Source organism: Trichoderma aggressivum, assembly GCF_033847375.1.
Source record: "Trichoderma aggressivum f. europaeum strain CBS 100526 chromosome Unknown scaffold_006, whole genome shotgun sequence".
NCBI lineage: Eukaryota > Fungi > Ascomycota > Sordariomycetes > Hypocreales > Hypocreaceae > Trichoderma > Trichoderma aggressivum.
This window is the reverse complement of record NW_026946372.1, coordinates 199,494-213,049: the sequence shown is the minus strand read 5'-3', so window position 1 is coordinate 213,049 and position 13,556 is coordinate 199,494. Positions and strand designations below refer to the sequence as shown.

At 53.9% G+C, this 13,556-nt stretch overlaps 4 protein-coding genes across 4 annotated transcripts; 2 read left to right on the top strand and 2 right to left on the bottom strand.

The window, feature by feature from the left end:
• Nucleotides 1-1,090: 1,090 nt before the first annotated feature.
• Triagg1_2316 (uncharacterized protein) lies at nt 1,091-1,351 on the bottom strand (the record flags this gene model as incomplete). The annotated part of the gene is made up of 1 exon (XM_062896484.1): nt 1,091-1,351. One exon carries the CDS (start codon nt 1,349-1,351, stop codon nt 1,091-1,093), a length of 261 nt encoding a protein of 86 aa, XP_062758528.1.
• A 3,617-nt stretch (nt 1,352-4,968) lies between these two features.
• Nucleotides 4,969-5,805, top strand: Triagg1_2315 (uncharacterized protein; the record flags this gene model as incomplete). The annotated part of the gene is made up of 1 exon (XM_062896483.1): nt 4,969-5,805. The coding sequence occupies one exon, from the start codon at nt 4,969-4,971 to the stop codon at nt 5,803-5,805; it is 837 nt and encodes a 278-aa protein (XP_062758527.1).
• A 2,124-nt stretch (nt 5,806-7,929) lies between these two features.
• Nucleotides 7,930-9,586, top strand: Triagg1_2314 (uncharacterized protein; the record flags this gene model as incomplete). Its single annotated transcript, XM_062896482.1, has 3 exons — nt 7,930-8,125; nt 8,187-8,640; nt 8,722-9,586. The coding sequence occupies 3 exons, from the start codon at nt 7,930-7,932 to the stop codon at nt 9,584-9,586; spliced, it is 1,515 nt and encodes a 504-aa protein (XP_062758526.1).
• A 3,245-nt stretch (nt 9,587-12,831) lies between these two features.
• On the bottom strand, nt 12,832-13,167 carry Triagg1_2313 (uncharacterized protein; the record flags this gene model as incomplete). Its single annotated transcript, XM_062896481.1, has 1 exon — nt 12,832-13,167. One exon carries the CDS (start codon nt 13,165-13,167, stop codon nt 12,832-12,834), a length of 336 nt encoding a protein of 111 aa, XP_062758525.1.
• Nucleotides 13,168-13,556: the final 389 nt, after the last annotated feature.

Below are 13,556 nucleotides of genomic sequence, written 5' to 3'. Positions count from 1 at the left end.
GGACTCGAAGCATCAAAGTATGGCCGCATATCGGCCGCGGAACCCAGTGGCGGAGGTCCGTGTTTTTCGGGGACGCTTCTTGGCGTTGCCACCGGCACCGGCTCTGGCCATCGGCTCTTTGGTCGCCGCGACGGTTCGAGCAGTCTAGTTTCATGTCGTGTAACCAGAGGGCGTTGCCGTCGGGTCAACCGCTCAGGCCCGGTAATGGTAATCCTACGTGTAGCAGCAACAGTACAGTAGCGTCGACGGAGTATTACCCAGGTAGCCATTGATCCGTTGGCATCTGCGTAGGTACATACGGACGGCATAAAGTACGAGTCCCCATACAGTAGCATCGGCTTCGCGCAGCTGCGGCAAAGACCGTTGTCCAGTCGCTTCGTCTGGAGCCCCCCCGTTAGTGTCGTCCATAGGGCAAATTCACGTGGATAGGGGTGCTCTATCGCTCCATTTGGCAAGACTTTTTTTAAGCTTTTGGATCCAGATCGGCTGCCGGGCCAGACTCGATTTGCCTTTCTCGGCCCTCCAGATGACGGGGTTTTTTGGCTTCTACAAGTAACGTTTTGTTCAGCTCATACGTAATCAGCCAGTTCAGCCGCTGCCAGAGAGGCGAATCGTGTCGCGTCCATTTCCGCTTGCTCACACGTCCCAGCCCAGTCTGTGGCGCCTCCCTATTCGTACTGTCCCTCCGAGTCTGGGCTTGTCAGCCTTTTTGGCTCTCAGCCTTAGCCTTTTGGTAGCCGGCAACTCTGAACTCTTGGGAGCTGAGGGAAAACGAGCCGTCGAGGGCATAAATACAAGACGGCGAGGGAACTCTATTCCAGCAGAGACGGGGGGTGGTGGCTCAACCCTGAGGACGAGGCGTTGGGCGTGCGGATGGTTGTTTGCCTTGTTATTCGTCGGCAGTTCGATGCAACCAAGGGCGAGGCAAGCAAGCAACTGTACAGTATCCAGGTAGAGCACGGCCGTGTTCCGATGCGGCGACGAGAAGGGAAAAAAATAACAAGGCCGTTGGGCTGGAAAAGGCTGCAACTCAACTCGAGTCAAAGCTGTCTGTCTGCCAACCCAGAGTTGAAAACTCGGGAGAGCACAGTCACCCCCGCGAGTTGACTGGCCGATAGTCCCTGAAGCAGTTCGTCACGGTGGAGAAGGTTAGTCTTGTTTTCTTGCTCTGGGACCCGTTCTCGTCCTTGTAGATGCACGGCGAAATTGCGCTCTCGCGAGACTCACCGGATAACATGTCAATCTTCAATTGCGAGGGGAGCTGCAAAACCCGCTGCTGCGTTTCACGATCAGTCACCCATGCGAAGCTAGCGTGCCAGTCGAGAGGCGCGCGGAACCAGACCCATGGCATGCAATGTGATTTGGTTTGATTTGACTTGTGTGTGTGTGTCGCGGCTGAAATTGAGCTCGAGCTGGGTCAGCGTATCATCGTGGGGAGACGCCGGGGTGAGCCGAGATGAGGAGCCAATTTACTTGGGACTCTTGCACGCAGACTTTGCGATACTGTAGACGTTTTCAGGTTGGTGCAGGTTGTATCGCTGCGAGAGGCAGGAAATGAGAGGAGCAGCGAGGTCGCGAGAGAGGGTGAGAAGCTTTTGTCAGTCTCGTGTCAAGTCATTCGCATCATCGGCGGCGAGCGGTTGGTTGGGTGAGCATGAGAGCACGAGCCAGAGAGCACGAGCCTGGGCCAGACAGACAGACAGACAGACAGACAGACAGATCCAGCGACAGCCGCCAGAGGAATGTGAGATGCAGCCAAGGCACAGGCCAACACACAGAGAGAAAGAGAGAGACAGACACACACACAACTTACAGAGTCACTTTCACACTAGAGCTCATCTGGAGGGCTGAAAAGGCGCGCAGCCCGTATCGAAGCAAATCGGGCGCCTCGTGATCAACGCTGGGTTACGAGCCCAGGCACCTCCAGCGCCAGAAGGTTTCGATGGGTGGAAACCTTCGTCGTCAGGCATTGGATTGGATCCAATCGCATTCGGGGGCCGCAGAGGACGAGGGACGAGGAACATGGCGGCTGTGTAGGGGGTACATGACCTCATTCATCTCTTTTTTGCGTGTCTTGATAATCGGTGTTAATTTACCCTTGATACTCAAATCATTTGATAGGATAGAATAGGATGGGATGGGATGCCCTCCATCCCTCCCTCCCTCACCTAAAGTACATTAGTTGAGGCAGTTAGAGTACATGTAGCGCTGGACTGGATGGGCAAGGCAAGGAACATTTTTGAACCCTGCAAGGCCCGTCGCTGCGCTGCGCTGGAAACAACGTGGAAGAGGGGCAGCTCGAGCACGAACCCGGCCGCGAACCGCTAGCACGAGTACCGGACACCACTATATCGAGTTTTTTTTGCTACCTTACATGACATGTTACGAGTGCGACTTTAGTACCTTACCCGTAACCCAGCACACTGCACGGCCTCCGTCAGGTGCCTTTTTATTTTTTTTGGCCTCAATTTAGCATCTCCTGTACATACCAAGACTCGGTGGCTACCTACTAGGTACCTTACATCTACCCAAGGGGGGGCGTGTGTGGTGGCAGGCGCTCCCTCGCGGAAACAGCTGCCAATGTAACTACGGATGAGTGGCGTTTTCATCAAAGGTCCTCTAATCTGCTGCCATCTCTCTTCCCTCATACAACAAAACACGATTCAATTTTAACACCCCGGACCTGGGACTAGAAACCACATGGCAACGACCGGGGTGGCAGAGTCTGAATTCGAATCTGCACTGTCTGTCGGAACGCGCCCCGGCTCATGCATGTGCTTGTACAGTACCGTGCTGCGCCGTGCTTGTTTGCTTGCCCGTCGACTCCCCTCTCTCTCGACTCCTCCTGCTCCTGCTCCGACTCCGACTCCTCCTCGCAGCGGCCATCATCATCATCATCATCACCATCTTCCAACTCGCTCGGAGGGCTCCCGTAAGGAGGGGGCCAAAGGCTGTGGATGCCTGCAAGCGCGCGGGCACCAAGCAAAACCACCACAAACCCAAAATCCTGCCCTCTGACGGCCGTCCTCGCACAGGACACAGGATGGCGTCGCTAGGGCTAAGCAGCCTCTTGCCCCGCCATAACGGCGCTGGCGTACCACCATGGCATGTCAGAATCCAGTCTGTCGGGAGTGTGGCTCCAGCAAGGGATTGTCTCATGATCGCCCATCTCTGCGCCGTCAAATGCTGTCACACCGAACAAAGCATGTCCGCGTAACTACGGAGCTTGGGTGTCCTTGTACTGTGCGCGTGAGGGAGAGGCGGCCCTGTCAGTCTGTCCGAACGAACCGCAGGCACGGCATCCCGCCCGCACCCCCCCAGGCGTTGCCTCTACCTCTTGGTCTGGCAACTGGGTCGCCCTCCGCAGAAAAAGAGACAATGATATTACGCCGTATTTCGCATGTCCACAGCACCGTCTATTGCGAGCAGGGGAGGCTGGTACATTACCCAAGAGGCGGCGGCGACTCTGTGCCGGGGCCACCAGCACAGCGCAGCGCAGCGCAGCGCAGCACAGGCAACTTTGCTTGGCAAATCTGCCAGCCAGCCTGCTTTAGACCATCTTACTAGCAAGCTTTGCGCACTCACATGTGCATGTAAACACGCATCTCTACATGTTAAATCCCGGACCTCGACGAGACCCGCCCAGAGCGCCCACCATCGGGCACCGGGCTCAAAGTGACGTGCCAGAGCGGCTAGGCGACGTCCTCTCCCCTTTGATATCCGTTTCCTCTTCTCGCGCTCGCAGCCCTACGTGGCCACCAGCTAGTACACTGGCCATCTACACGTGGATCAGAGGCGTGGCTGCATGCCTTTTCCACGTCCGAGGCGGTGTTATTATTGCTCGCCGAGGTGGCTTGCACACACTCCAGAGACTTGGGCGGCATCGTCGACCCGTGAGTGGCGCATCTCGCCCCAGCTCCCAAACCGACATCCATGGATACACACACGAATAAACGTGGGCGGGCTAGCTTAGTTCGAATTCTTTGTGGAGGCTGGACCTCTCCATGTAACTGCTTGCTATCTGGGGCTGGCTGCCCACGCTGCTCGTCTTTTAGCGCGCTTCCCGTGTCCAACATGGCATCCATACGGTATTAGACCTAAGCCTAGGGTACGCAAGACAAGCAGTTCTTGTGTCCAGACTTGCCAAGTACATCTCCCGATTTCCCGCCTAATAAGCTACCTGGGTCCCCCAAATTACCTCTTCCTCATCCCTATATCAGAGCCAGGGACTCTTTTTTGCCCGTGCAAGGTGAAGGTGACCTTGTGTGCGCCTGGGTCGTGTCCGTGTCTCCTTCTCCTCCCCGCTTATTGCTTTGCTGGATAGCTCCTCTGGTCGCCTTTTTAAAGCTGGGAGAGCGAGAGTGAGAGTGGGAAACGAGAGGCGAGGACAGATGCCCATGTTTGCCTTGATTCCTCGGCCGCCGACCTTGAACACCTCCGTCCTTGGAACATACGGATGTCCCTGAATCCATTTCCCTCCGGGGGCACTTAGAAGCAGACAGACCCGTTTCTTTCGTCCTTGGTTGTCGCCGTCCAGGGCCGCGACTTGGTTTGGTGGATCTTGCTGACCTTTCTTTCCTAATATTCTTTTCTTAACCCATATCGCCTCTTCTTCTTTTTTTTTTTCCTTCTCTTCTTCTGGTCATCTTGTATATCCAAGATCCCATACGGACTCGAGGTCATGGTTTGTTGTGGCCTTGAGTATATGGATTTCACCATCTTGCTTGACGAGACAACCTTTTCAAACCCCTCCAATATCTACTCAATCGCTATATGCCACCGAGAAAAAAAAAAGCCCGCCGTCAGCGCTGCATATTTACGCCCTGCTTCTGCGCTCCCCTCCCCCTTGCGGACCGCCATCGTTGACAACCTTCTTCCGGATTCGAGCGATAGGTCGCTATTTATGCGGCCAAGTCAAATCGGGCCCTAAATGTCAACTCCTGCAGTAAGTGGTTCAGCCCGTGTATCATGTTTTCCCCTCTCCTCCTCCTCCTCCTGCTCCTCCTCTCTCTCTCCCCCCCAATCAACATTCGCTTGGAATCAGTGGCCGACTTACCCCTTCTCCTCTTTCCCTCACGACAGCAAAAAGCCAACCTTGCTCGCATCCGAGACAATCAGAGAAGATCCCGTGCTCGGAGGAGGGAATACATCGCGGAGCTTGAGCAGCGCCTGAGAGCTTATGAGCTATCTGGCGTCGAGGCAAGTTCCGAGGTGCAGCTCGCAGCTCGCCGAGTGGCTGAAGAGAACAGACAACTACGAGAACTGCTTCACAAACACGGCTTCCAAGACGATTACATTTCTTCCTTCCTTCTACAGCAGGCCGGAGCCTCTTCCTCGACGGACCCGGTTCAGGCTCTTCAACAAATCATTGCCCCTCGAAGGCCCGTGTCTCTGGATTCCAGCGTGCCTTTTCCCCTGCCCAGCCAGGTGACCAGGGAAATGCCATCGGCGAGCTTATCATCAGTCAGCGCCGCCCCATGGGATCCTCAGCAGGTTGCAATGTCGCCATTCGGACATCCTCACGTCGCTCCACAGCAGGTAGTGCCTCCGGGGCCGCATACTTACACTTCGCCAGTCTTCACCGAAGGGCCTGCGGCCCCCCTAAGGTCGTCTTCCTTCCAACACATGAACCCTTCAAGTTCACTGCTCGAAGACGTCTCCCAACACGGCGGAACCACTCAACCAGCAGTCGGAGAAAATCCCGCAGCGCTGAATTACATTTCCATGAATCCGTACCATACCCCTACAAACCGCGATTTTCCTCCTCAGCAACCCCCGCCTCCTCCCGGAGGTGGCTATTATTGATACGGCAAGCCGAAGATGAATTTACGCACGACGACCCCCTCATGGCTCTGGCGTTTTGATGTACGAGACGATTTCACGTGTTCCCCAAACAGAAACTCGCATGGTTAGCGAGAAGACGGGACTTTACTGGGTTGATCGCAAGAGATGTCGTGGAATCTAGGTGCGCCATGCGCCAGACGTGCTGGGTGGGCAACGCGACAGGGCCCCAGCCACGACACGCGCGAAATCGCGAAATCGCAAAGGACAAGCCAAATCAGTCCCTGGATACCGGCCGGTCTCGGTCTTTGCCGCACATGGCGTCTTCGACATATGGAGCCGCCCTATCGAGACAACAACGCGGCAACGAGATACGCGGGTGCTTCCAGAAGCAATTGGGGGAACGCTATCTGCTGCTTTGTGCCCGATGACACGAGGCCGTCAAGGATCCCGGCAGTGGACACGATCGAGGCATAGCCCCCCGAGAAGAGTCTCAATGCGGAACGATGGCCTGAGTTTATGTGTGGACCCCCGGCAGAACCCCCCCCTGGTTCCTGTCATTAAATACCAAAAGGAGCAGATACCCGGCTTACGGTGTTGCAGCCAACTTCATGCTATAAAACCTTGTCTCTTTCTCCCTTGGCAACCTCGAGGAAGGGATCGGGTTGAATATCAAATGTCAATTATCAAGTACAGTTTGTGATCTGGTAGAAGAGCTGGTGAATGATTTGTCTACGGGCAGCTATACGATCAAGGGCTTCATTCCGAAGTTTTTTTCCTCTTTGGACGAGATGAATACGATGTGTACCTGCGTTGGTGTATGATATTAGGTGGCGAGTTAGATATACCCCCCAAAGGCGATTGAGTTAATATGATGCCGGGCGGCAACCTTTTTTGCGTTTTAGCCCTGCGTTATCTTGCCCAACTATTCGCACACGATGGTAATATTACTCTGTCCGAGTATTTGTCCAGTGAAGGGCCGTTTCCCAATCGTTTCCCATCTAGTTTGCTCGCCAGCCTCGCCGCGTGGAGCCAGGCTAGACTCATACCAATGTGCCCCCAAATGCTTAGTATGCCCGCTTGCTGGGAAAGATGGCTGACTAAATTAGTGACTTTTGGACTTGGGGAGAGAAAGTTGTGCTGACTGATGAGGGAACTTGTTGGTAAGACGGCTAAACGGGTGGGATAATGACGAGGACTCGTAGATGGCCTAGAACGTCATGACAAATACTGGTGCTTTTATTGTTCGAGAGAAGGCTTTCTTATCTGCGTGCGTAATGCTCTGAATGTGGGAGAGTGGGAATCGGCACTTGTTGTAGAACTAGAAATGAGGCTTTGACGCCTCGCTGGTTTTACTAAGAGAAGTGGTATAGATAGAAAGAAAAAAAGAGATGAGGTTGATTACGGGGTTAATTATTGCGGGTGCCGGGTGGTGCTGGGTGGAGTTGTGAATACCAAGGAGTTGAAGAATATCTGATTCGGATACATTCTAGGGTATCGCGGCCGTATGTAATTTTTTTTCTTTTAGCTTGAAGTTGTCGCAACTCTGCGCTTGTACTATTTAGTCGCGTTAATAGTATATACCACATTTGAACTGGAAAAAGAGAGAGGGAAGAGGAGAGATATGAAAGGTATTAATTGACAACATAATTGGTAATGCCATCAAAAATTATTCTTCAACCTCTGTTGGTAGAAGCCGTGAAACAGACTCTGCTCACTCTTATTACCACCCATTTTTGCTTGTCCAAAGTGCACTCACAACGTCAACTCGTGTTCCGGAGACAGCGCCTAAACCACGGCTAAATCGCCATGTGATGGCCGTCAAAAAAGCCATGCAATGCCCGAGCAGCTCGGTAGTTCGGAATCGACCCGCCATGGCGTTATTCCGCCTGAGCCGCACCGCCACTAAAAACTACATCATCAGATGTTTCTAGTTGCCGCGCATATATGAGTCTTTGCTCGCTCGTCATTTCTCCAACGCCGTGATTCTGCGAGCCAGATACGGTACTAACCCCCCAAGACGCGAAAAAAATGCGAGGCAGTGTCGTGGCTAGCAGGCCCTTGAGCCGGATAAGCTGCTCGGCGTGTTGCGCCCGGAGCCGGCAGTTTACCAGGTCGTTTCGGGTGCAGTCGGCACAACCAGTGGTCATGCGAGCGGGATTGAATGGCGGCGTTGGGAGATGTCTTGATGCTGGAGCCAAGCGCGGCACGTATCGGGTTTCCCTGGGGGCGACGAGATCTTTGGCGACTGTTTCAGATCGTCCGGTGGTTGGCTTGGGGCCGTTGGAGGAGTATGACCGGCGAGTGGACGCTGGGATTCTGCGGAATGACGAGCATCAACGAGGTGAGCTTGCGCGATGACAGTGTCTCTTGGGAGCTATATCTGACTGGTACGTCAATGCTAGGCATCATCGAGAACTTGCAACATCTCCACAATGAGCTTCGCAACTACCATGCACCGCCCGTTGTCCATCCCAGCTTCGATCTCCTCAAGCCCGCCAAGAAATCCGTCTTCTCGTCGTTATTTGGCAATGGAGGCGCCGCAAAGGCTACGATCAAGGATATTCCCGAAAATCTACCTCGTGGATTGTATTTGTTCGGTGACGTGGGCAGTGGCAAGACGATGCTCATGGACCTATTTTACGATACCCTGCCCAGCACGGTCAGGACAAAGACGAGGATACACTTCCACAACTTTATGCAGGATGTCCACAAGAGGCTGCACAAGTTGAAGATGCAGCATGGTAGTGACGTTGATGCCGTGCCGTTTGTTGCGGCGGACATTGCGGAGCAGGGTAATGTGCTTTGCTTTGACGAGTTTCAGTGCACGGATGTGGCAGATGCCATGATTCTGCGAAGGTAGGGCTTCCTTCTACTCGAAGTCATTTTGATTTCAATCAACATACGGTCATGAGACGACGGGCTAACTTGAATGAACAGACTACTAGAAAGCCTCATGTCTCACGGTGTAGTCCTGGTAACGACGTCGAACCGCCACCCTGATGACCTCTACAAGAACGGTATCCAGCGGGACTCATTCATCCCGGCCATCAAGCTGCTCAAGAACCGCCTACACGTCATCAATCTCGATTCACCAACCGACTACCGCAAGATCCCTCGGCCCCCCTCGGGGGTATACCACACCGCTCTGGACCAGCACGCCGAATCGCACGCAGAAAAATGGTTCCGCTTCCTCGGCGACTCGGAGAACTTTGCGCCACGGTCCGAGACGCAAAGGGTCTGGGGGCGCGAGATTTTCGTCCCGCGCGTCAGCGGGCGGTGCGCCTGGTTCACGTTTGACGAGCTCATCAAGAAGCCCAAGTCGGCGGCCGACTACCTCGAGCTGGTGCGCAAGTACGATGCCTTTATCGTCACCGAGGTGCCCGGCATGACGATTCGCGAGCGGGACCTTGCGCGCCGCTTCATTACGTTTATCGACGCTGTTTACGAGGGCAATGCTAAGCTGGTGCTCACTACGGAGAAGCCACTGGCTGAGCTGTTTGTCTCGCGGGACGAAATCGCCGAGAGCCTCTTGCAAAGTAACCCGACAGCCGAGACTACAAAGGCCGCTACGGAAAACGTGATGGAGAATCTCGAATCTAGCGTCGTCGATAAGCTCAAGAACTCGAACCTGTTTGCCGGTGAGGAGGAGGCATTTGCGTTTGCCAGAGCCTTGAGTCGGTTGAGCCACATGGAGAGCAAAGAGTGGGTGGAAAGAGGGCTTGGGCTGGAGAGCCAGGGAGGCAAGGAAGATAAAGACAGCTGGACGAAGACGCGAAGTCGACAGATGGAGGATTCGATGTGATTGATTTCTTTTCTTCTTCTTTTCCCTTTGGTACGGGATATGGTCCCCCAGGGCGGTTCATTGTTTGCTCTTTACAATACCCTGAGCGGATTTTACTAGACTACTACTATAACTATTTTACCTAGACGGACGGACGGGAAGAGCATTCTTGGGATGGGATACGTCCAGGCGTGTTATTTTTTTTTTTCATATGTGTACTATATGTATACTATTTCACGGAGATATATTAGCGGCATAGAATAAGCAGAGCGAAGAAGAAAATATATGATGATGATGTGTGCGGCGAATTAATGACGGGTTTTTTCTTGCACTACAGTACAGCTACGGTGATGAATTTAGCCGTCTTAAGTGGTTCCATCTGTGGTTTGGGAGCGAACAAAGGCTCCGCGATTTTTGGCTCCATCTATAGTCTTAGATAGTACCTGAATTAAAAAAAAGACCTAGAGTCTTACACAATTCCCGCGGATAAAATCGAGTGATGGGTAACACTAAAAACGCGAGGAGGCCGCCTGCTGTGCTGGTGTGGCGCTTTCTTTGGTGGGCGTCATATGGTACTAATTAGACCACCCTACTTTACAACACATTACAAGTATGTTAGATGAGGATGGCGTATCGCATCATATTAGTGGAAGCCGCAAATAGCAGACAGCTCGGAGTTTGTGCGTTACGGTACAGTATACTAGTGTAAGCTTGGCAGATATTACTACTACTCGTACCTAGTACGGGCATCAGCTGAATCCCATGGATGTTCTCTGAGACACAGTCAAACAGGCAAATTTCCCACAGCCCGGGACCCTTGATTGCGGGCGGGTGTGTGCTGTGATGGACTCGGCCGAAGAAGCACGTCTCTCGTTTTCGGGTGTGCGGTTTTGTTTGATTATCGCGGGAGTTGCCCAAAATACGAGAGCGCGATGGACGGCGCGCAAGATGGAAAAGCTAGGCGTGTAAGAAGAGAAACCTGGGCAAACGGACCAAAGGTTCGAATTGTATTAGCCGGGAGCCCGGGCGAAAGAACTGGTCCCCGGCTCCGCGAATTGTTTTGGGGGGGGGGGGGGGGGGGGGAGCAGGACCGAGAGACATGTTTTCTTTGGGCGTTTGGATTGGGGATTGCACGGTGCCCCCTTCATCGACATGCTCGGTGCCCTCCCCATCGCCATTGCTGGTCGTCCGATCCGGGCCCCGCAGGACACGAGGTTCTTCCTCTTCCTCCCTTCAGAAGCGAAATGGGACAAAGATGCCGGAGCCCAAAAGGCAAAATGAAGTTGTTTCGTCGATTTGCGAGCGTATCCGACGAGCATTCAGCCTTGGGGTGGGGAGATGGTCAAAGTGAAACGGCCTCCCTGCTCGGGAAGTTCTTTTTTTTTTTTTTTTTTTTTTTTTTTTTGGTTTGGTGTCTTGTTCTGGCGAGCTTCTTTTGTCTTGTTCGCAGAGGTTTCCTATTTCTGCTTGACCCGATCTGAGGAGGGAAGCCCAAAAAAATAAGCCAGGGGACGGGTCTTTGTCTTCTTTTTTGCTCTAGCTATTTTACAGTGCTGGAAGGATGGAGAGAAAAATGGCTCTTTGGGGGGTTGATGATGCCAGGGCTGGCCTGCACAATGACGACGGAAATGCTACTAAGCAATCACCAGTTTGCATGCCAAGGCCAAGGGGGGGTGTTTCATGAACCCCGGCTAGCTCGTAGACCGAGTTGGAAGGCCGGGTAGCGCGTTTATTGTACAGTAGTTTAGTCGAGACATTGGGGGCGAGTGGGATTGAAAGTCTGGGATAGTAATTGCAGAGGGAAGGGGAGAGGATCTTGGGAGAGGTGTGGGTTGAGGGGTCGAGGTGGTGTGTGGTGTCTTGGAGATGGAGTTTTGGCATTGGTGATGTTGATGGATGTGGCGGCGTGATGGTGAAAGGTCGAGATTTCGCATTGGAGTAGTTAGTGCTCTTCCTGCTTCTTGGAATCTGGGTTCTGGGTTTGTCAGACAGATCCTAGCGAGGCCGAACTGTATGAAGCAGGGGACTTGTGATGTATTGTACGAGGATCGTGTAAATGCTGGTTTCGCCATTCACACAAGTGCTGCCCGTAAACTGGCGGTAAAGCTGTCTGCAAGCTGGCAATGGATCAATCCCGTATTCCATAATAACAGCACGACTCAGTACGAGCACTCGTACTGGGTGCTGACGGCGCCACAAGTTCCCTTGCTCGAACCCAAAAAAGCAGCACGATAAAGTGATCCGATGGTGCCGCCATGGCCTGTGGCGGGATATTGAAGGGGAGCTGAACAGGGAGGGAAAAGCCACAGCAAGCGCCTCTGATTGTACTCGTACCCAAGGTATCGAGAATGCAGCACAGGTACAGCACAGCACCTGGACAAGGCACCAAGGCAGCAAGTCCTGGTACCTGCATGCACCAGACGCAACCTCGTTTTTTTTTTTTTTTTTTTTGCCAAAAACAAACCAACGCCAAAGGACAAGGATCCAATTCGTGCAGAACTGCAAGGCCAGGGGTCCAGTCCAAAAGCATTGGATGCAAGAGGTGACGAGCTAAGAGACGCGAAGCAGCGCCTCGCACGGGCCAATGACCGCATCCCTCTTCTGGATTACTGGGGACCGGTTCCTGGATTAGCGCATCCTGCCGCCGGGCCAGCAGCCAATGGCAGCGCCGCGGTGCCTGAGCCAAGGGACGGTGGCCCCTGTGCGGATCCCTGGTGCGGACTGCTGCAAGGCTTTTTGGCTGCTACTGTACTAGCAATCTTAAGCTTGGGGGAGCATGGAGCTTTTTCGCAGCTGGCTGGATTGGGTCGACAGCGGCGCTGATCCTCATATCATCCGTCGTGTCACAGGCGCCTGCCTGCCTGCCTGCCTGCCTGCCTGCCTGTCTGGACTCGGGGCTGGCGCGTGTGGTGCTGGGACTGCTGTATGTAGGTACGAGTACTCGTACGGGTGAGGGCACTTACAGCTAAGGTGACAGCTGATGGGCGACTGGAGAGACGTCAATAAGAGACGTAAGGCCATGTACCTGTACTCAGCCACCTGGTCATCCCATCAGTGTGAGTTCGAGGCTTGATGGAAACATGAAGTGAACAACGTCCACGTCTCCATTCCGCCTAGCTGGCCGTGGCGATGCAAGCCCTTCCCTTCAGCAGCAAGCGTGCATCCACCACTCCATCTCTCTGCTCAAGCTCGCTCTGCTGCTGCACAGCATCTTCAGCATCGCGCTACTGGTACTAGTACCTCGGCCGACTGCTGCAGCGCTCCAGCTAGTGGCCAAGCTGCTTACCTGTGGCAGCCAGTGGAGCGCCCAGCGGCCGTTTTGATTCGGCGCAGCGTTGGGCGCTTGCCAGGCCCCCGGCGTCGCGCAAGTACAGGTACCTGCGTGCCCCGGGACCCTGGCTCGCCCGTCCGTCTAGGTTAATCCCCAGCTGTCGCTCGCTCGCTTCTCGCCTCTTCCCTTCTCTCTCTTTTCCCTCCTCACCACCGTCCTGCCATCGCTGACGACACATCATCGCCTCTTGAAGCGAGCGATCGTGCGGTCTGGGCCTCTGCGTCAGTTCAGTCTTTCCAAGAGCTGCGCTCCGGTCCGTCCATTCATTCATTGATTTGATTTGATTTGATTTCATCGACGCAGTCATTCTTTTTGCATCTGCTCAGCCATCCCAAATTCGCGATATTGCGCGCATTAGTCGAGTGCACACAAAGTCTCGATTCGCTCCCTCTCTCTGGCTTTTTTTTTCTCGCACTGCCGTTTGCATCGTCATTTACTGTACTGCCTGGGACATTCAGAAATAACCACGGCCTGGCATTGTCTCGAAATCCAGCTGCCCCGTTGGTCCCTTGTTTCCCCCAGCAAGAAAAAAAACAAAGACATTTGTCTCTCCCCGCCGTGGAAGAAAACGCTCCTTGACTCAATAAGTCACCACATTCTTTCTCCCTCCATTACTGGCCGTCCCCCGTTCCAGACGACGACTTCCCCAGCCTCTTGCGA